The following is a 21384-nucleotide window of genomic DNA, read 5'->3' on the forward strand; positions in this document are numbered from 1 at the left end:
ATGTAGGGAATGGCAATAGATTTAGTGTAATCTTTATTGTGAAGGGGAGGTTGTGTTTTACTGGTTTTAATATTTTTTGGGGGTTGTAGTGGTGTGTACTATTCTTGTTTTTTCTCTAATCTATTATGTTCTTGCCCTTTTCTTATCTTGTTTGCCTTTTCTTTATTTAATTAGTTATTTACCCTTTATCTACCCTTTCTTAACTAGTCCAATATTCTATCTTTCTTAAATTCAAACTCGTCTAACACTGTATCTTACTTATACACATTTATCCCTTATAATTTAAACTCTATAAACAAATATTCTCTCCTACAGTGCTTTGCAGTCCTATTGGCCTCTCTATGTCCTAAACAAACTATCTGAAGAAGTTCACCCTATAAGTATTAACACATTTATATTTATGCTGCGCCAGCTAATACCTAGGTAGAAAGGATTCTTGTTCAGGGTGACCCCTTTAGAGAGTTAATGATTATTTGATCAAGCATAAATTTATCTCCCCTTCGCTTGTCCTTTTCTTTCTTACAGTCGCAGCTTACTTATTGCATTAGTATTCATGGGTTTATCCTGCTTGGTTCGTTTGGTAATTTTGAGCGGTAGTTTTGAATTCATATAATATAGGCAGATCAGGCAAGTACATGAATGAAACAATTTAATTAGCTTTAAGGTGATACACTATAATACATTTCAAAACAGGATAATATGGTTGCACTCAACTCAGATCAAAAGCTCTAATAAACTTGTACTTATCACACATACTAAATCTTAATAACCTTAAATACAATCATAAAATACAATTCATAGATTATCATTAAGCCGTTCGCATACATGTGGCTATCAGTGAACACATCAGCACAATTACACTTTTAGTTTAACATGATCTTGTATCTATTCGGCCTGTTGGGCAAACAATTCTTAACTCTGTCTCGGACACGTATCTAGTTGTAGGCAACTCTTACAGTTCTTTAAGTTCAGTCCAATTTAAACATTCATACAGGAAATTCACACTCTTCTTACAACTGGAATTAGTATTTCAAAAGTCTACATTACCATTTCTGTCCTTGAACTCTTAAAACTTGTTCCCGCCTTGTCTAATCATCAAGGCCTTCAAAATGTAATCGCTTTGGAGGATATCTTCCATAGAACAGTGCTAGTAGAATCTCCGAGGGAAACATGGGAGGTGGCACGGTAACGTTGCCTTGAATGGACGGCTCAATTTAGTCCCTCCGTCGTACGACAACATCACAGCTCTCCTAGAACACGGACATAGCTTGGCCCAATACAAACACTACGACGGACGAACTAAGTGCTTTCCGCGACTGGCCAGGGACTTCCCTCCTACGATGAGCAGGACCACTCCGAGAGATCAGGAATCCAGGAAAAAAAGGTAAGAGCGCAAATCTTCATGCAAGGCCTTTTTGTTCAATTTTCTCCTCTCGTTAAATCTCGATATTTGCGATACGTGCCAACTCGGTCACCTGTGTCCACGTCAATCTCATTAGCTCCCTTTATTATTTCTTCGCACGTGTGTCTGTCTCCTATTCCTGGAAGACACTTAGGTTTCCCTTTCCAATACTTTCATAATTCAGGACGGTAAAAGTGACCTTTGAGCCCTGACTCACAGGCTTTACTATTTCAGTGCAAGAGGCTGGTTTTTTCAAATGGATTTTGCCAGCTTACATGGATTTCTATTATCAGGCCCACACAAAATACAGATTATATTTAAACACTTTATACAATTTTTTACAATTCCTTATACTTTATCTTGACTTGTATTCACAAACAACTTATTTTTTCTATTGCCAACATTCCATGTTCTCTGCCTGAGTAGAATTAATGTTGTGACCTGCATATTTTAATATAAACCCTTTTAATGCTTATTCGGGACACAACAGTAGCCATTGGCTAAGAAAGTTTTAAGGATGTGGTTTAGTTCCGTGGTTAGGGCATTGTCATCTGAACAGATTAATTTTGCCCTGTTATGTAGTGTTTTAATAACTCCATATTGATGGGGGAGGGGGGAATTGTTGCTGAATGTATCTGCCTGTATGGGTAGGTTTTCTATAAATAGAGAAAACCAAAGATCCATCAGGTTGGTGTGTGATTAGAGTGTCTAGGAAAGGGAGGCAGTTGTTTTCCTTTTTTTCCTAGGTGAACAGGATTCTGGGGTGTTGGTTGTTTAAGTGTGTTAAGGAGTGGAGTGTATCTGAGCCATGTGGCCAAATAGCGAACACATCATCCACGTAGTGAAGCCAAACGGTGGTTTTTTGTGGGGCAGAGTTTAAGGCTTTTTCTTCAAAAGTCTCCATAAAGAAGTTGGCCAAGGGTGGGGAGACTGGTGAACCCATGGCTGTCCCTCTTTATCTGTTTGTAGAATTTTCCTTGCCAAACGAAATAGCCTGAGTTCATTGTGAACTGAAATAGGGCTGAGATATCGGGAGGAAATTTGGTTTGGATGAGCTCTAAGGTTTCCTTGAGTGGGACATTTGTTAATAGGGAGGAGACATCAAAACTGACCATTATGTCAGTATGTTGGAGTGAGAGGTTTTCTTTACTAGCTTTGAAGTGGGCTGAGTTTTTTTTGTGTGTGATGGTGTGTTGCCAGTATGATGGCTAAATGTTTTGGCTAATTTCTGTGTGGAGGAATCAATGCCATCCACTATAGGACGTAATGGCACAGATTATTTATGAATTTTTGGAAGTCCATATATTTGGGGGGGGGGGGGGAGTCTAGAGTTAAAAGGTTTTAATTTGTTGGTAACTTCTGCAGGCGAAGAAATAACCTTAAGGAGCCTATTGAGCGTTCTAATTTGAGAGCTGGTGGGATTATGTTCAATTGGGAGGTAGGTAGCCCGATCTAACAATAAAGCATTAAGCTTACCTGTGTAGTCTTTTTAGTTGAGAACCACAGTGGCGTTTCCTTTATCTGCTTTGGTAATTACTATTTCTTTGTTATTCTTCATTTCCTGTAGAGCTTTATATTCACCTTTGGATATGTTGGTTTTTGGTGGTCTTGCTTTGGTGAGAACACCTGCTATACCCAGTCAGACATTGTTGGCGATATGGTTTGGAAGGCTGCGGATACCATGTTCTATCTGGATTATTATTTCTTCGGCAGGTATTTTTTTAGGAGATATGATGAAATTGTGGCCACATGCAAGAGCGATGAGTGCTTCAGGTTTCAAACAAACGGAAGAGAGGTTGACTACTGTATTGAGTGGTTGCTGTGGTATGGAGGTAGTCCTTTTTCAAATGATCCAATTTCTTGATGTGCCGACTACGTATTTTTTCAAATTCTTTTGTTGCCGAAGCGCACGAGACGTCCTAAAGAATCGTCCAAAGGTTGTGGTTCAGCGTGCCAGAAAGCTTCTTCTCTAGCACCTAAATAGCATTGTTTTCATCGGCTAGGAGAATGCTTGTAGCGGTAATTTGTTCTCATAGTAGGGCAAAGCTAGCGTGGTTATAAATCCGTAGAGCTTTCTGTAAAGAGAAACTGTGCTTCAATTTAACACAATTTGGGATTACCTCATTATCCCAGCAGCGTTTTAGAAAGATCAAATGATTTAGAAATCTTCAACTTCAGTTTGCCATATTGGCAGGCCTTGCATGCGATAGAATCTCCGTGGATGATAGTAATTCTTGTAAAAAAGCTTATATGTTGGCAACACATCACTATTAAATTATTTAAGGAATTCACAATGTACACTGGAATATTAATTAAAAGAAATAAATAAATGCTTCCTATATTTCGGCAACATCACATTGCCATCTTCATGGAAACATGCAAATATGACAACAAAGCTATTTGGGTGCTAGAGAAGGAGCTTTCTGGCACGCTGAACCACAACATTTGGACGATTTTCTATGACGTCTCATGCGCTTCGGCAACAATAGAATCCAAAAAATATTAAAACCAGTCGACCCCCCCCCTCTCCTTCACAATAAAGATTACACTAAATCTATCACCATTCCTTACATCCCAGGCACCTCTGAAAAAGTAACCAAAATCCTTAAAAATATGACTTGACTTCTTGTTACAAACCATATAAAAAATTGGCATCCCTTATCTGCTCTACCAAAGACCAACCACTTCCCCTAGACCTACCTAGGGTATTCCAGGTCCCTTGCAGCTGTAAACTATCCTACTTTGGCCAAACAGGCAGGATTTCGGAACAAAGACCACATCCGGTTTTACCAGTACAGCCACTCTGGTCTTGCAGACCATGCTCTGGATACCCATCACAGAATATGTTGGAAGAAAGCCAAAGTAATACATTGCAGTAAGTTTAAGTTAAAAAGATTATTCATAGAATCTGCCTCAGCTCTAAAAAACGTTCCAGACCTCAACAAATTTGGGAGCATGAGACTGCCCCAAATTTGGGAGACTTACATCATGAGAACATCAGCCCAATGGTCAAGAGCAGCGCTTCCCAAACTGTGGGCTGCTGTCCCTTTGGGGGCTGTAGGTTTTGTTGAGGGGAGCTGTGAAACAATGAAAACAAAATTTAAAATGTTTTAAGACTAAGTAGATTTTTTTTATTTTAAAAGAAACGTGTTTAACTTTTATTATTTATTATTTCTTTTTTGTTATTTTTTTTATTTTAATGGAAAAATTCACACATTGGTGTTGGTTCACAAACTTTGCTTCCTGCGTATTTCGGCGCTTAATGAATATTAGTAAATATTGCTTATTCATATGTTTCATTTAAAAGCAGTGGTTAATTGTATTTACTTCGAATGCTCTCCAGGGAAGCTCCAAATCTTCCTGTCCCTTTCATCAGCCGTTCGTAATCGGGGACTGTTGATATTGACTTTATATACGTATCAAAATTCGTTTTATATTATCACTGTCATCCGAGCTACTTTTCGGTTACCAATAAAAGTTTCGCATATACTTCACACATGAAAAAAAGCTTAAACAAGTTCATGTGGGGAGATAGTAACTCACTTGCAGTGGTAAATAACACGTCCTCCCTAATAGCCTGCATACTGCAGAGGCAATAAAAACAGGTACTTTTATTATGCCAGTGAATAAGGTAAGAGGAGGCTGTGGAATATATTTCTCAACAAATAGTGCAATTAGAGACAACTGGGATAAAAACACACGAATTAATGAATCACATGTCCCCTCTTACAGAAACTATGCTGTATAGACTGAAACAAAACCATATGTTGCATGGGCAAACACAGTATCTAACTAAAGACTATTGTTATTAATTAGATGTGTGTGAGTTCGATTTCCCAAGCAGCAATAAAATTCAACCGAACATGTTAAAATTCGTAAAAGTGTTAAAACTAAGTAATATATATAACTGCCATAACATTCATTATATATATATATATATATAATGAATGTTATGGCAGTTTCACATATGGAATTCGGTTGAAGAGAGTTAGCATTTAAACTTAATTGTCAGCTATGCTTTTATCTTTCGGTTGCACGATCTTTTGTTAATATCGCACCAGTCATATGCACGTTTTAATAACCTGCCTTTGCTGTCTGTTTCACGTTAGGCTTAATTACCGTAAAGGGAGAAAAGTCACAAAAGAGAAAAATGTTCCTGGTCTGGGGATTCCCTTATTCAGGTAATATTCACTAATTTCATGTTATCAGTCTGTGGTGTTCCATTATTGGTAAGTGGTGATATTATTTGATCTATTCTATGTTAAAAAATTTAACCATGAGATGGATAAGTGGCTGATAAAAAAAATATAAAAAAATTCCCACGAACAATCAGAAGAAGCAGAAACAGACTCAAAAAAAAAAAAAAAAAAAAAAAAAAAAAAAAAAAAAACAGTATTTCATGTTTTACCAGAACAGCCCTCATCGTCTTCAGAACCAACCGTAAGAGGCAAAAAATGTAATATATGCATTTGATTTTTGCAATAATCGCTGTGTATGTTTTGTATTGAATATAAATACAATAAATATTATAATAATGTATCTCTCTATTACAATTTTTTTTCGAGGGGGGGCCGTGAAATATTTTAATTTTTGCAAAGGGGGCCCTGACATCCAGAAGTTTGGGAAGCACTGGTCGAGAGAATGCAATATAGCCCACTTGGGGACACCATTAGGACTTTAGGGACAACAATAGTTTATTATCTTCTGCCTCATTTGCTTTTTATAGTGCCTGTGTGCACGTGTCATGTTTGTATGTTCCCATGAAGATGGCAATGTGACTTTGCCGAAATATAGGAAGTATTTATTAAAGTTTCTTTTAATTAATATTCCAATGTATGTTGTGAATTCCTTAAATAATTTAATAGTCATGTATTGCCTACTTATAAGCCTTTCTACAAGAATATGCTGTTGAGCATTTTGAGATAACATAGTGCGCTTTTATTGTGTTTGTATAATCCAACCTTTTTACTCTGTATTTTCTCTTTTTAACTGAGTGTATTTTAGCATTAGAATTTGAATAATTCAAAGATATCGGGGGGAAATTTACGCCCTCTACATCCCATAGTCGATAGCACACATTGTCCCCATGTATAAACTTGCCCAATAGTTAGCCAAGTCTCTTGCTCTTCTTATTGGCAACTCTTCTACGTTTGTAAAAAATTCAGACATAATGGTTAGTTTTGATGTCACCTCTTTATTTACCAATGTACCACTTATAGACACTTGATTTGATCAAGTCTGAATTTTCTTCCGATATCTTTGAATTATTCAAATTTACTGTGTATGCAGGTTACTTTACAAGGGGAGGAAAAATCTACAAACAAATTAATGGTACTGCTGTGAGCCCCCCCCCCCACTTTTATTAAACTTTTACATGGAACACTTTGAAAACAAAATACTAACCACAGCTATATACGAGCCCCTAGTGTGGTTAAACTATGATTGTTTGCAATTTGGCCACATAGATAAGACATGGGGCCAAATGGCTTTGGATGCATTTGTCACTTTCCTAAACAGCCAACACTCCAAAATCCACTCCACAGTAGAGAAAGAATCTAATGACTGTTTACCTTTTCTTGGCACTTTAGTCACCTGCCTTTCAGATAGATCACTATCTTTTCCTATTTACAGAAAACAAACACACACAGGAAGATATCTACATAAAAACAATTGCATCATCATCCATTCCAACAGCATGGCATTTTAAAAACACTTACACACAGAGCCAGAGCCATTTGTTCTAACAATACAGCTCTGTCCACAGAACTCAGATATCTGCACCATACTTTCTTGGTCAACAGCTACAATTCCTACAAAGTAGATAAAATACTACATAGCCCCATTAGCCCTTCCTTCCGTAATACAGAGGTACATCAGAAAAGATAGCCAAAGTACTGATGTTCTACTAACTCACATTAAGCTGATGTCATATGACTTGAGCAAAACACACTGTTTTCTCCAACCAAGGTCTCTTTCTCACTTTGACTAGCGGTGTGTGTAAACGTGTTACAACGTTTCAGTTCGGTACTTGCACTGGTGTAGTGCTTTGTTCAGTGCCTGCATTGATGTTGTGTTCTGTTCAGTGCCTGCGGTGTAGAAGACAGTTTTGTTTGATAGTTCTGAATATCGCTTATAAATTTGGGACAATGTCAGGGATTATTGCAAAAAAAAAAAAAAAGTATATGCAGAGAATCGTCAATTTCAAGACAACTGGACGGAGGATTATTATTTTATTCTGAATAAAGGTTTGCCTGTATGTTTGCTGTGCAGCGAATCCGTATCCGTCAACAAAGAATACAACTTGAAGAGACACTTTATTTCGAGACATGCGGATCACCCAAAAATTGATGGACAACTACGAAAAGATGAAATACAGAAGTTATTATATAGTTATTATACAGAAGTTATAATACCCAGCAGCAAATATTCAACAAGCAAAGAACACAGCACCACAACATTGTCAAAGCCAGCTTTGTGGTAAGCGAAAAAATTGCTAAGCATTCTAAGTCATTTGGTGAAGGAGAATTTATCAAAGAATGTCTGCTGGATGTTGCAAGTATAATATGTTCTAAAAAGAAAAAAAAGACTTCGAGAATATTCGTATGTCGAGACATACTGTTGTCAGACAGAAATTATGGCTGATGATATCAAAAAAAGTTTAAAAGAGAAGATTGCTAGATTGGAAGCATTTTCAATTGCTTTGGATGACAGCACCAATGCCTCCGATACAGCACAACTAGCAATATTTATTCGAGGAGCTGATGCAGATTTCAACATCATCAGAAGAATTATTGGCACTTCGGCTTAAAAGGAACAACTACCGGTGAAGATATATTTGAAACAGTCAACACAGTCTTCTTCGAGAGATTTGGGCTTAAATGGAGTTCACTATCTGGCATATGCACTGATGGAGCCCCTGCAATGGTTGGTACACAGAAGGGATTTATTGGAATAGTTCATGAAAGAGCAATAGAACTACAGATCCATCTGGAAAATTTAACAAATTTTCACTGCATTATCCACCAACAAAATCTTTATGCAAAATAGATTAAATTCACAAATGTTATGGAAGTTGTAGTAGCCAGTATTAACTTTATTAAGTCATGTGCACTTAATCACAGCCAATTTAAGAAGTATTTGGCAGACTATTTTCGGATTATGAAGATGTGTCTTATTATTAAGTGAGGTGATTGAGTAAAGGTAAAATGTTAAAACAATTTTATGATCTGAGACAAGGTCCAGAGACAAGTGACCAAGATGATAGCAGGTCTGTGGAATGAACCTTATGAGAATAGGTTGAAGATTTGTGGGTTGCAGAAATTGGACGATAGGCGAAGGAGGGGTGATATGATTGAGACATTCAAATTACTGAAGGGTTTTTATAAGATTGATCCAGAAGATATTTTTGAAAATATGACTGGTGGTGGGAGGACTAGGGGCCATGCATGGAAGCTGGGCAAGAGCGTGGTTGACAAGGGTGTTAGAGCTAGGTTCTTTACTTGGAGAGTGGTAAATGAGTGGAATAAGCTTCCAGAGTCTGTTGTTGGTGCTACGACCGTGAATGAGTTCAAGGCAAGGTATGATAGATACTGTGTGAATGTTGAATAGTTGTTCTTGACATGATGTTAGGGCCTCCCTCGATGAGTCTGTCGACTCCTTGGAGTTTCCCGGAACAATAATAATAATAATAAAAAAGACATTGCAGATTTTATGGACATAAAAGGAAATGCAATTAACTAAGTAAAAGATGATGAGTGGGTGTGTGATTTAGCATTCCTTGTAGATGTCACTGGATACCTAAACGAACTGAATCTTAAATTGTAAAAATAAGGGCAGTTGGGTCATGAACTGCATGGACATGTCAAAGCTTTTTGTAATAAACTAAGATTGTTGGAAAGTCAGAGCTAAAAATTGTTATAATTTTCCTACTCTAGCAACTCATAAAAATATCTGTTATAATTGTTATGGAGATGAACTGAAGGCACTAATAGAGCAATTTGATACAAGGTTTGCCGACTTCAAAAACAGACTCCACATTCGCTATATTTGCTCGTCCGATGGATGCTGATGTAAATAATGTGCCAGAAAACTTACAGATGGAACTTATTGACTTCAGGCGGATTTAGTGCTAAAATCACAATTTAACAACATTGCTTTGATGGATTTTTATAAATTTTATTTGGTGGAAGAAAAATATACAATTTACATGCCTTTTCAAGAAAAATCATTTGTCTTTTCGGCAGCACATATGTGTGAAAAGTTTTTTCGGGGATGAAATACAATAAATCAAAAATTCGGACAAGAATAACAGATGAAAACCTCGAAAATTCTATGTGATTATCCTTAAGTAATATTCACGTCAATATTGATAGTCTCGTAGTTGAAGTACAAGGCCAATCTTCACATTAAATTGTTACGTAAAAAAAAAATCAGCTAATGCCTTTTATTCCCTAAGGGAGTAGGCGAGGCCTTTATACTCTATCTAGCTTTTGAAGACTGAGTGTGCAGTTCAATCTCCACCGGTAGCCAGTCAGAGATAGCTTGCCCCTAATTATAGGCAGCCACCGATGAAGAAGCTTTCAAACAAGTGCTGCCATCTCTTGGTGCCTAACCCTAACAGGATATGTTACTATCTGAAATAATGTTGGTACTATGGTCGATTTTCTTGAGTTTACGGGACTAAAAACCTGAGTTTCCGGGAGGAAAACCCACTTGCCCGTGCCAGAGAATGACTAACTCGGGAACTGGTGGAAGATAGGCTTAGAAAAAGTTCCTCCAGTTGGCGACTAGATTTGAACCTAGGTCTAACTTCGAGCAGCCAAATGCAGAGGATGCAAGCACCACTCCCACTGAGCTATACAATTATGTCGTTCATTATATTATAAATAAATGAAATATGAAGTAGCAACTTGTTTTAATTCATTTAATATTGATTTATTTTATTTAATAATTTGGTCTGGCCCTTGACTCGGAGACAGAACGATAATTTGGCCCCTGAACTGGAAAGATTACCCACGCCCTGGTCTACACCCTCCTCACTTCCTAGATTTTGGCACCATGAACATTATATTTTCTTTTGCAAAACAAAACTCAGATTGATGCTGAAGAGAAGATGATTTGATGGCATTCTCATGATAAAAAAAAAATATCACAGGCTACACTTGCTGAGTTCAAAACACAGCATATTCTGAAAAAGTGGAAATGTTTTTTACAGTTGTGTGAATAGCAGGAAGTTGATAATGGCAATCTCCTGTTATTCTCTCTCTCTCTCTTACACACACACACACACACAGATGCATGTTTCTGAATCTTAATTGAATGTGAACATGGTATTCATACAGTTTAAGCAGTATTTTTATATGGTTATCATATAATTCTATATCTATTGTTAGCACTGCTTGATCTTTAATATCTGCATGCTTTTAGGATATACTCCCTTAACTGAAGCAGTATGGCAAAAGGATTCTGTATTAGTTCGTATACTATTGGAAGCTGGTGCTAAAGTAACAGGAACACATCATCTTTTGCATTACTGTGTTATGCATCGTTCTTCTGAACTGACTCAGCTGTTACTCCATGCTGGCGCCTTTGTCAACATCCGAGATGACAGAGGAGACACTCCCTTACATATTGCAGTTCGAAGCTCGCAAGTGGATATACTTAAAGAACTACTTGAATGTGGTATGTATATTATGTCTGTGAACTTTGGGGCGTACATTTTTTTATGGAAAATAAATCCTTGTAAATAAGTTGTTTTCCAAAAAAACATTGGTTTTGGCAGAATGATCAGTTTTGGGATCTTGGATTCACATAAGATTGTACTATATACAGGGTAATTAGAAATGATCGTTGCACTGATATATATTACCAAACACTGAATGAATTACAGAAGTGAACAACTTTCAAAAGTGCTAATGCATCTGTGACAGTAGATGCAATTTCAGCTTGGCTATAAGTGTACAATCACATGTTGTCATGTCAGTGTGATGTGAGATAGATTGACTTGGAACCTAAAGAAGTCTGATAGGAAATGAATAATTGCTTTTGAGATGCGGTGTTACAGAAGGCCGTTGAGGATATACTGAAACAGACACATGGATGGATGCTAGAAAGGATCGGTAGAGCTTTAAGGCTCCATAAGGATATTGACAGAAGAAAGTTGAAATACTTTTGACACATTGAAAGGATGGAACGAAAACTTCTCAGAACAGTAATAGAAGGTAAAGTTCATGGAAAAAGAGGAAGACCATTAATGAGATGGATGGATGATGTGTCTGGATTGACTGATCTTTAGAGAGTTAAAGCCTCAAGAAAGGCACACAACAGGACCACATGGCAAGGTCTGGTGTGGTACATTACCAAGCATCTGAGTGACCATATGGCATCTGTTGATATCCAGTGAACAGATGGATGGACTATTGTACACTAATGGTTTTGGAATGAGTTTTAATTTGAGCCAATCATATTGACCATTCGTTTACTTTTGGGTATGAAAGACCTGTGCAAAATGACTGCTTTTGCAAAGGTAAAAGCCCTAAACAGGCCGAGGATGAAATTTGTCTATAGAGGGATTTCATTGAATTTGTAAATAAAGTTTGAGAAGTATTCTCTTTGTGATGAAATTTTGAAGTATAAAGATCATTTGTAGTAACCTGAGTGAGTAGCCTGTTCTGAATATTGTGTGACATTTGATGGATAGAAGCTTTCAGAAATTTTAATAGTATAACTGTTGTGCATTTAGAAATCATCTTTGCTAACAAAAGCTGCAGAGATTTTATGCATCACAAGCAAAACTTTTTCAAATGTTAGACTATTAATAAAAAGTAAAAATTTTATTATTGAGGAGGGTGGATGAGAACACACTTGATTGGGAATAGTGCACATGCATGTTATTGTAAGATGAATGATAATAATCAGACTGGATGGCAAAACACAAAACTTTTCTGCAGTTTGTGTACTTTTGTGTGTAAACTCTGTGCAGAAGTCACTATTTTTGGTTTAATACCATATATCATATAAAAGTCTGAAAGATACTTTATGGTAGTATTTATCTCTCAGGGATCCCTACATTCAGAAGATTTTACACAGTATAACATACTGCAGTAGCTTAGATAATAAACTGTCATAGTTCGTTAATACTGTCATATTGGTTGTCATTATACTTATACTTTGAAATTTGATATTAAGTATCAAATTTCAGATGAGTATTAAATACCCATCTGAAATTTGTTTTTATGTGAACCGACCATATTAAGACATTATAGCTAAGTTACTCTGCACAACAGACCGCAGAGTTCCAATCCCTTATATTTCAGGCATCTCAGAACCTATTGGCAGAATGTTGAAGAAGTATCATCTTATTCCCACATATTTTCCTATCAACAAAATTTCTCACTCGTTGCCATCTACAAAAGACAAACTGGCACTTCTATCATTAGCTGGTGTTTACCAGATACCATGTGAATGTAATTTAACATACTTTGGACAAACAGACTGTTTTGTGGAAAAAAGAATGAAGGAACATCAGTATTATATCGAATACATGAAACCTCTTAAGTCTGGTCTAGCACAACATAGTATAATAAATTTAGTTTAATCCTTTATCCAAGTGTGAGCAAACAAAGTTTGCACCTGAAAGTATCTTCAGGACTGGGGTAAGGTGGTACAACACTAGGGCACTCCTTGCAAAGGTAGAGCAAGCTACCAACACTCCTATCTCAGTATCTCCCATAATGCAAAACCCATCTCCTTGCAGATATGTCTAATGTTATACATTAAGGGAAGGGCCACAACCCAGACTAGTTTAGACTTTTATTGATCCAGATCCAGAGTAATTTATTAAAAAAGGGTGGCACACCATTTGGCAACTCCTATAGGTAGAGATGACCTGCTAATGCTTCTGCCTGGTATCTCCACTTGGGCCTGGCTCCCATTGATGAGACCTCAATAAAGGTCGAAACTAGTCTGGGTTGTGGCCCTTCCCTTAATGCATAACATTAGACATATCCGCAAAGAGATGGGTTTTGCATTATGGGAGATACTGAGATAGGAGTGTTGGTAGCTTGCTCCACCTTTGCAAGGAGTGCCCTGGTGTTGTACCACCTTACTCTAGTCCTGAAGATACTTGCGCAAACTTTGTTTGCTCACACTTGGATAAAGGATTAAACTAAATTTATTATACTCTAACCAAGTGAAAAATAAACTTTTAGCACAACATAGTATTGACATTAAACATAATATCCAGTGTGATAAAGCTTCTCTTATCCACAGATGTAAGTTTAAATATGAACACGGTTTCAAAGAAAGTTGCGAAGCCCTTTTACATCGGCCAGATTTGAATCGAAATGACTGTCTCTCTCTCTCCCAAAAGTTTGGGAGATTCTTATCTTATGTAACCAATGAAATAGTTTTTAAGAATTATTTAATAATATTTCATTAGTAGTAATTTTCTGGCACGTGGCAACAATTTTAATTGGTAATCCGCTGACTATTCTGTACTTTGTATTCCATTCCTTTAACTGTTTGTTCTACACTGATGATGTACTGTTACTTTCAGTATGAAATATTTGTACCTTTAATTCATTAAAGTTTATTACTGTTGGTTATATACGTGCTAAGTTATTAATTTTGTAATAAAAGTTACCTCACATAATAAAGGATTTATAATGTTCATAGCTTCTTATTTGTAAATATTTCAACTCTGGTATGTTTTAAAATTAAATTTATAAAAGTAGAATTTTTATAATACAGAAATTTTTAATGCCTGTATTAAATACTCATCTGAAATTTGTTTTTATGTGAACCGACCATATTGAGACATTATAGCTAAGTTACTCTGCACAACTGTTCATTGCTAATCATTCTTTGTTTGCAAGTAATCACAACAGTTAGAGATATTGTGAATACAATCATTCTTTGTTTGCGTTAGAGTTAGAGATGTTGTGAATACAAGCTGTTGACTGTTGAGAAGCAGGAATGTCATGGTCTAATCAGTCAATGTTCATGGCATTTTCTATGAATAGGTGCACATGCTGACATTTCAGGGAACTCTGCAGTTCTAATTTCCTTATTCCAGCAGCTTCTACTCTTTCTAGTGTGAATTTGATCTACTTATTCTATTGGACATGAAGCTTAATGCAGTGGGCCATTACCATTCCTGAGCATTCAGCATGCTCTCTACTGTGAAAAGACTATTTTAAAACCATAGTTTTATAAAGGCACATAGTGAACATCAGTGAACCTATAGTACATTAGTACCATGTGTGGGCTAAGGATTTTTTTTTCTGTTTTTATTAATTTTATATAGTTTTTTCTATACACACACACACACACACACTTTTACACAATCCAGAAACTCTGCATTAGAGACTACACACTATACAACTAAATGAACGTTTTCAAAAACCACTTCAGACCTTCAGTAATGGGAGAGTAGTTTTAAATCAGATGATGAAATTTGCCCAGTTAAAGATAGTCACAAAGAATCATCATGCTCATAACCCCTTGGTCAGTTCATTATTTCTGTATTAATCATAAATTTTGTGTAGCATTTCCTTGCAAAAATTAAAAAAATAATAATAGCAATTGGCATTTGGAAGCCTTCAACAGAACAAGTGGGAGAAAAATGGAGGAGGCCGGTAACCAGAAGTGGTGATAAAAAGAGCTTGGAAGAAGGAATAATAATTATTTTCACTTATTCTGATATGCTTCCAGCATGTAGCACAATCTTTTTTGATTTTTTAATTTCTCTTCAGTGTTAATGTGATGAGACCAAATAAATTAATCGCATAGATTTTAGTCTAAACTAAAAGCCAATGATTGTCCATCCAGACTTCAAAATGTCAAGGACGTTATGCAAACAGTTCTATTGTGTGTTTATGTTGGGTTATGTCTGATAATTTTAGGTTAGTCTATATCTTTGAAGGGCTTTTTCTAGTTTCTTTCAACAGAAGTATTACTTTTTACTTTTCAGCTTGCCTTGTATTCTTTTGAATGGTAGGGTAATAGAGGCCTGAAGTGGCTTGAAAAAGTTCAGTGTTGGTCTCTAGACCAGAGTTTCTGGATTATGTTAAAAATAAGTAAAAATACAATGTATATATGAAGAGAGCGCGCGTGAGTCAAGCATGGCTGACGTGTGTAAGAAGAGCTCCAGATTGAGTGTTTGTTTGAGTAAGAGCTGCTGTAAAAGTTGTGCACTACTATTATTATTATTAGTGTGGGGGAGTTTGTTTTGCTTAAACTTAATTATGAATTCGTTGTTATTATTAGACTTTAGAGTGGTAACTGGCAGATTAAACATGGCGGCCGCTTTGTCATTCCATGACTTTAACTTAGACTTCAGTCGTTTCGTTAAGTGTGAGGTGTGTTATATGTATTCTTTCGGTTACATAAATGATTTGTGGATGTTTAGAGTGGATTGTTTCCTTGTTCAGGTCACACTTGAACAAGGAATTCATCAATTCCTTGTTCAAGTGTGACCTGAACAAGGAATTGATGAATGCAAATATGAAATTGATGGCAGAAAGTGTTAGTAGCGAGAATGTCATGGGGAAAATTAGTGCACGTTCGAAAGAGAAGGATGGTGTGAAAAAGAGGTGAAAGAATGTTAAAAAATCAGTAAAAAAGAAAAAGAGTGATTTAAAATCCATAACTGATGTTAATTATTATTATTATTTCGGGCAACTCCAAGGAGTCGACAGACTCATGATGTTAGGGCTAACTCATGAGGTCAGCCCTAACATCATGTTAGGAACAACTATTTGACATTCACACAGTATCTATCATACTTCGCCTTGAACTCATTCACGGTCATAGCACCCACAACAGACTGTGGCAGCTTATTCCACCCATTCACCACTCTCCAAGTAAATAACCTAGCTCTAACACCCTTGCTAACCACACTCCTGCCCAGCTTCCATGTATGGCTCCTAGTTCTCCCACCACCAATCCTATTCTCAGAAATATCTTCTGGATTAATCCTATAGAAACCCTTCAGTAATTTGAATGTCTCAATCATATCACCCAATTTTTGCAACCCAGAAATCTTCAACCTGTTCTCATAAGGTTCATTCCACAGACCTGCTATCATCTTGGTCACTCATCTCTGGATCCTCTCCACCTCCTCCCCATCAAGAAGAAACCCTGGTGCCCATATCTGGTCACAGTAGTCTAGATGGGGTCTTATTAAGGCTCGATATAGTGGAACAATAACTTGTTTATCTCTGCTTGTTAAAGGATTTTTCGGCAACCAAGTGATTTGATGAGCTGATTTAGCCACTTTTGCAATGTGCCCCCTAAACTTCAACTCCCTATCCACCAACACTCCCAAATCCCTGGCCTCATCAATCTCCTGGAGTACGGTTCCACCAATGTGATATACTGCTGCTAATCTTTTTACTCTAAAATGCATAACCTTACACTTTGCCACATTAAATTGACATCCATTTTCCCTAGCCCAGTCCTCCAAACCATCCAAATCATCATGCAAAATTTTGACATCCTGTGCACTCGCAATTGCTTTACCCAACTTTGCATCATCAGCAAACAAGTGAACATTTCCTCTCAGATCCTTTCCTATATTGTTAATGAACAAATTGAAAAGTAGTGGTCCAAGAACAGAACTCTGCGGCACACCACTAGTCACAAGCTGTCTTTTGGACTCCACTCCTGAAAAAACCACTCTCTGGTATCTCTCCATCAACCACCCTCCTATCCATCTCACCAACCCTATATCCATCCCCATCTGCTCCAGTTTACTCATTAGAGTTCCATGTAGTATCCTGTCAAAGGCATTGGCAAGGTCCAGTAGAATCACTGTAAACCCATTACCCTTACCCAGTTCAGCCATCACTGTGTTATAAAACGTGAGCAAGTTACTGAGGTATGATCTACCCTTCACAGAACCATGTTGTCCCCCATATAGATCCCATTTTCATCTATCCAATCCTGTATTCTTCTCTTGAATAATTTCTCTAAGACCTTGACAACGATTCCTGATATGCTAATCGGTCAGTAATTTACAACAGCAGTCTTGGAACCTCCTTTATGCAGTGGAACTATTTTCCCCTCTTTCCACCCACTCGGGACTAACCCAGACCTCAGACTCAAATTAAACAAAATGGTCAAGGGTACTGACAATTCTTTAGCCGCTTCATGTACGACATGAGCTGGTATACCATCCAATCCCACAGATGTATTGACATTGAGGTTTTGCAATAGACTACTTACCTACACTTCATTCACCACAATTCCCGTATAATCTATTGGTTCATTCATTTCTGCAATGTTGCCACCTGGAAGATATATTCTTGCAAAGTGCTCGCTCAGTAATTCCATTATATCAACTGATTCGGTTACCTCCCTACCATCGGCATTCTTTAAAATCTTTCTGCCATATACATTTTTTCTTTTACTTGCAACATATCAAAATAACTGTTTAGGATTATCTTTAGCCTGCATGGGCAATGTTCTTTTGTAATCCTTTTTTGCTTTTCTTACCACACTTGTTACCCTTCTGGCCTGCACTTTATATCGTTCATGAGTCTGTCAGTCACCTTTTTCCTTAAGTTTCCTCCATAGTTGTTTCTTTTTTTGCAGCTCAATCTTAATGGTGTTATTCATCCATTTAACCCCTACTTAATTTATTATCTGGACTATAGGTATACAGTCAGCGTAGGTATACTTCATGCAAACACTTCTTAACCGCCTCCCATGCACTATCAACTTCTAGCCCTTGTAGTTGTACATGCCATGGCACTAAACCAATCAATCTCCTAAGCTTGTTATACTTACCAGCCTGATAATTCCACATGTACCCTGTCTTAATTGTAAATTCCACACCTTTAGCCACCTCCCAAATCAAGACCCTATGATTACTCTCACCAATTGGTGGCAACGTGGTCATATTCGTTACAGCGAAATTCTCAGATGCAACTACCAGGTCAAGCACTCTCTGACCCCTAGTATTTTCCATTACATGCTGTCGCAGATAGTTATCCCTTAATAACCGCATAAAATCCAATTCCTTCCTCCCATGTGTCCTCTCCTCCTTCCAATGAATGTTACCATAGTTGAAATCTCCCATAATAATTACCCTCCTTCTACTCATTTCTTCTATTTGCTTGTGCATACTCTCTCCACCATCTATTCCATCACCTGGTTTATTGCAGCACCCAACTGTATATTTTGTTCTGCCAGTTTCAATCTCACACCAAATTGCGTCAGATGTTCTCTTTTCTCTATCCTGCAGTTCCACTTCTATTCTTCTTTGCTGTAGCTCATCAGCTATCATCAATGACACTCCCCCCCCCCATTTTATTCTCCCTGTCACTCCTGAACACACCATACCCCTCACATTCAATCCCACTAGCTGTGTCATTTTCTGTCAGCCATGTTTCACTAATGCCAATAGCCTGTGGTCTGCAAGTGCACAGGCTATTGGCAACCAAGGCCAGAAATAATTCCTTCTTGTTCCTGTTACTTCTGGCATTTGTATACATGAATTGCAGAAGCCGATTTGTCCCATCATATTTTGATGCCTTATACTAACTATCCCGTTCTGATTCATGGTCTTTCCTACTCTCTTGGGCATATTACACACATTCACATACTCAATTGTCTCCCTAAAATCTGCATATCTACTTGTCCCCCCCCCCCCCCCCCCCAATAACTCTAGTTTCCCTGATTCTGCACATTCACTTCCACTACATTCGACAATACCTTTTCAAGTCTCCGTACACCAAATCCATTCAAATGTAAACCATCCATTGTATATAAATCCTTTCGCCCATCGAACTCATTCCACACATCCACAAATTCCACACCACTCATCAAACATAATTCACACATAATGTCATTAGCAATTATGGCCCTCCTTCTATACTCTTCACCGCAGCAACAGACTCACCAACCTAACTCTCTCACTCTTCTCTTTTGCTACCTGAAGCAATTCCTTCACATCCTCACTCATAGGCTTTTTGTTTCCTTTCAAATCATTTGTACCTGCCATCACTATCATTTCTTTCACCCGCTGCTTTTGCATTCTAATTGATTTGCTTACATTCTTAACATTTGCACCGGGTTGGTACAATTTTGTTAAACTCCCAACTAACAGAACTCTTACTAAGGAATCTCCATATAACACATGCTCTTTCATTTTGTTTACACTCACTATCATATACCCTTATTTTTTCTATCATATTTTGCCAATTATTAGTCAGTACGCTTGGTAAACATTTTTGCCAACACTCCAGCTGCCAATATGTATCGCTCTGCGTAACAAAGCGATCTCGCTCATTGGATTGGTGTCATCATTTTTATTCTCCGATGATTATTCAATCGTTCTGTATGTTTACCTTCATTCTCACTTTCAACGCCACTCTCATAGCTATCAGGTACTATCTCGCAAATATCACCATTCATACCTCGAATATCACTGTTATCTAGATTCTCACTTTCATCAACGATATCACTCACACGACCTGAAGCACTTTTTAAATTCTCACATTCTTTACACTTTTTGCACACATTCACTCCACTGTCGTTGTTTAACCAGACTCCAACCTCTCTCCTCAATGCATATATTTTGCAAACGGTACACTGCATCAAATTCTTTAAGTTAAGATTTTTAGACAAATAGGGCGACCTGGATGCCATCTTTGTATTCCTCTTTATGGGAGCCATGTGCACAGATAATCGTATCTATCAATTTACTATTAAAATACTCAAAAAATGCACAAAAATCACCCAGACCTCGCTAAAATACTAAAAGTAAACAATACTATGTAAATTCTATGCAAATTCATCAATTTTTACTCAAAATATCACTTATCTGTTCATGCGCTATCCACAAACACGACATACCATATAGCCCTCTAAGTGAGGTGAGAGTGGCAGAAGGAAACGAAATTGAGAGAATGAATGAAACTGGAAATGGCGTGATGCAGGAATCAAAAGCGGAAAAAATCAAAAGATTGAATGATAGCGAAAGTCGGACTCATGTTGGACCGAAAGTATGGAAGCACAGAAGTATGAATAAGAGTGAAAGTAAGAAGAGAGTGTCGAGAGTTAGAAAATTAGAAAGAATGAATGATAGAGAGAGTGTGACTCGAGATTCGGAAGTTGAATTGGATTGGATGAGGAAAGAGATGAAATGGATGCAGAATGAAATTAAGAAAATTCGGGTAAAAACTATTAAAACTAATCATGATGGCACGAAAGAGTAAACGAAAGATGAGCAAGTGGCTTTATATGGCGACTCCATTATTAAAGGTGTGCTGGATGATAGGATGCACAAGGTATGTTTTCCAGGCGGTAAAATTAGCAGAGTGATTGAGGCATTGGATATGAGGAGGGAGCGAGCAAAGGAGTTGATGGTTTTAATCAGTACGAATGATTTGACAGAGGACAAAGAACAAGTCAGAATGGATGTCAGGAGGCTGCTTAGAAGGATAAAAGAGAACAGACAGGAAGGGTAGTCAGCGTGTTGCCTAGGTATGACTGTGGTGAGATGAGGCGGAGATCAAGGATTATGAATGATATGATGGCTGAAATGTGTGACGAGATGGGAGTACAGTTTGTTAATGTGTGGAATGAGTTTGAAGGAAGAAGTGAACAGTATGGGAGCGATGGACTGCATTTGAGTGGTTATGGTGTGAGTCGCTTGGAGAGACTGCTGCTGGAAGGTAGAGAAGTGAGTAGCGTGAGAGAGAATGAATCAGATCAAGCAGGAAGTGATGTGGAAGAGCAGGAGAGTAAGACAGGAGAGATTGAAGAGGTGGTTATGAATGAGGAAGTGAGTGGTATGAGTGTAGAAAATGAGAGAAATGGGTGTTGGAGAGGAGCAGGGAAGCGGGGAGGCTCAGGGTGGACAGGGGTACACAGCGTGAGAAAGGTGGATGCTCCGAGAGGAGGTGAGAACATGTGTAGACAGGAAAGAAATGGGATGACCTGGGATCAAGAGGAAACAGTTGGAATTGAAAAGG

The 21384-nt window shown here is 37.5% G+C and overlaps 1 protein-coding gene across 1 annotated transcript in view; it reads left to right on the top strand.

The window, feature by feature from the left end:
• The window catches only part of LOC150094473 (uncharacterized), a 261156-nt gene that overhangs the window by 208378 nt on the left and 31394 nt on the right, over positions 1-21384 (top strand). Inside the window, exon 7 of the mRNA XM_090411803.1 lies at positions 10829-11083. Within this exon, the coding sequence (XP_090267929.1) occupies positions 10829-11083 (255 nt within the window). The remainder of the gene's footprint in view (positions 1-10828; positions 11084-21384) is intronic.

Source organism: Typopeltis vanoorti, chromosome 22 (genome assembly GCF_054136105.1).
Source record: "Typopeltis vanoorti isolate ZY-2024b chromosome 22, IOZ_Tvanoo_1.0, whole genome shotgun sequence".
In the NCBI taxonomy this organism is placed as follows: Eukaryota; Metazoa; Arthropoda; class Arachnida; order Uropygi; family Thelyphonidae; genus Typopeltis; species Typopeltis vanoorti.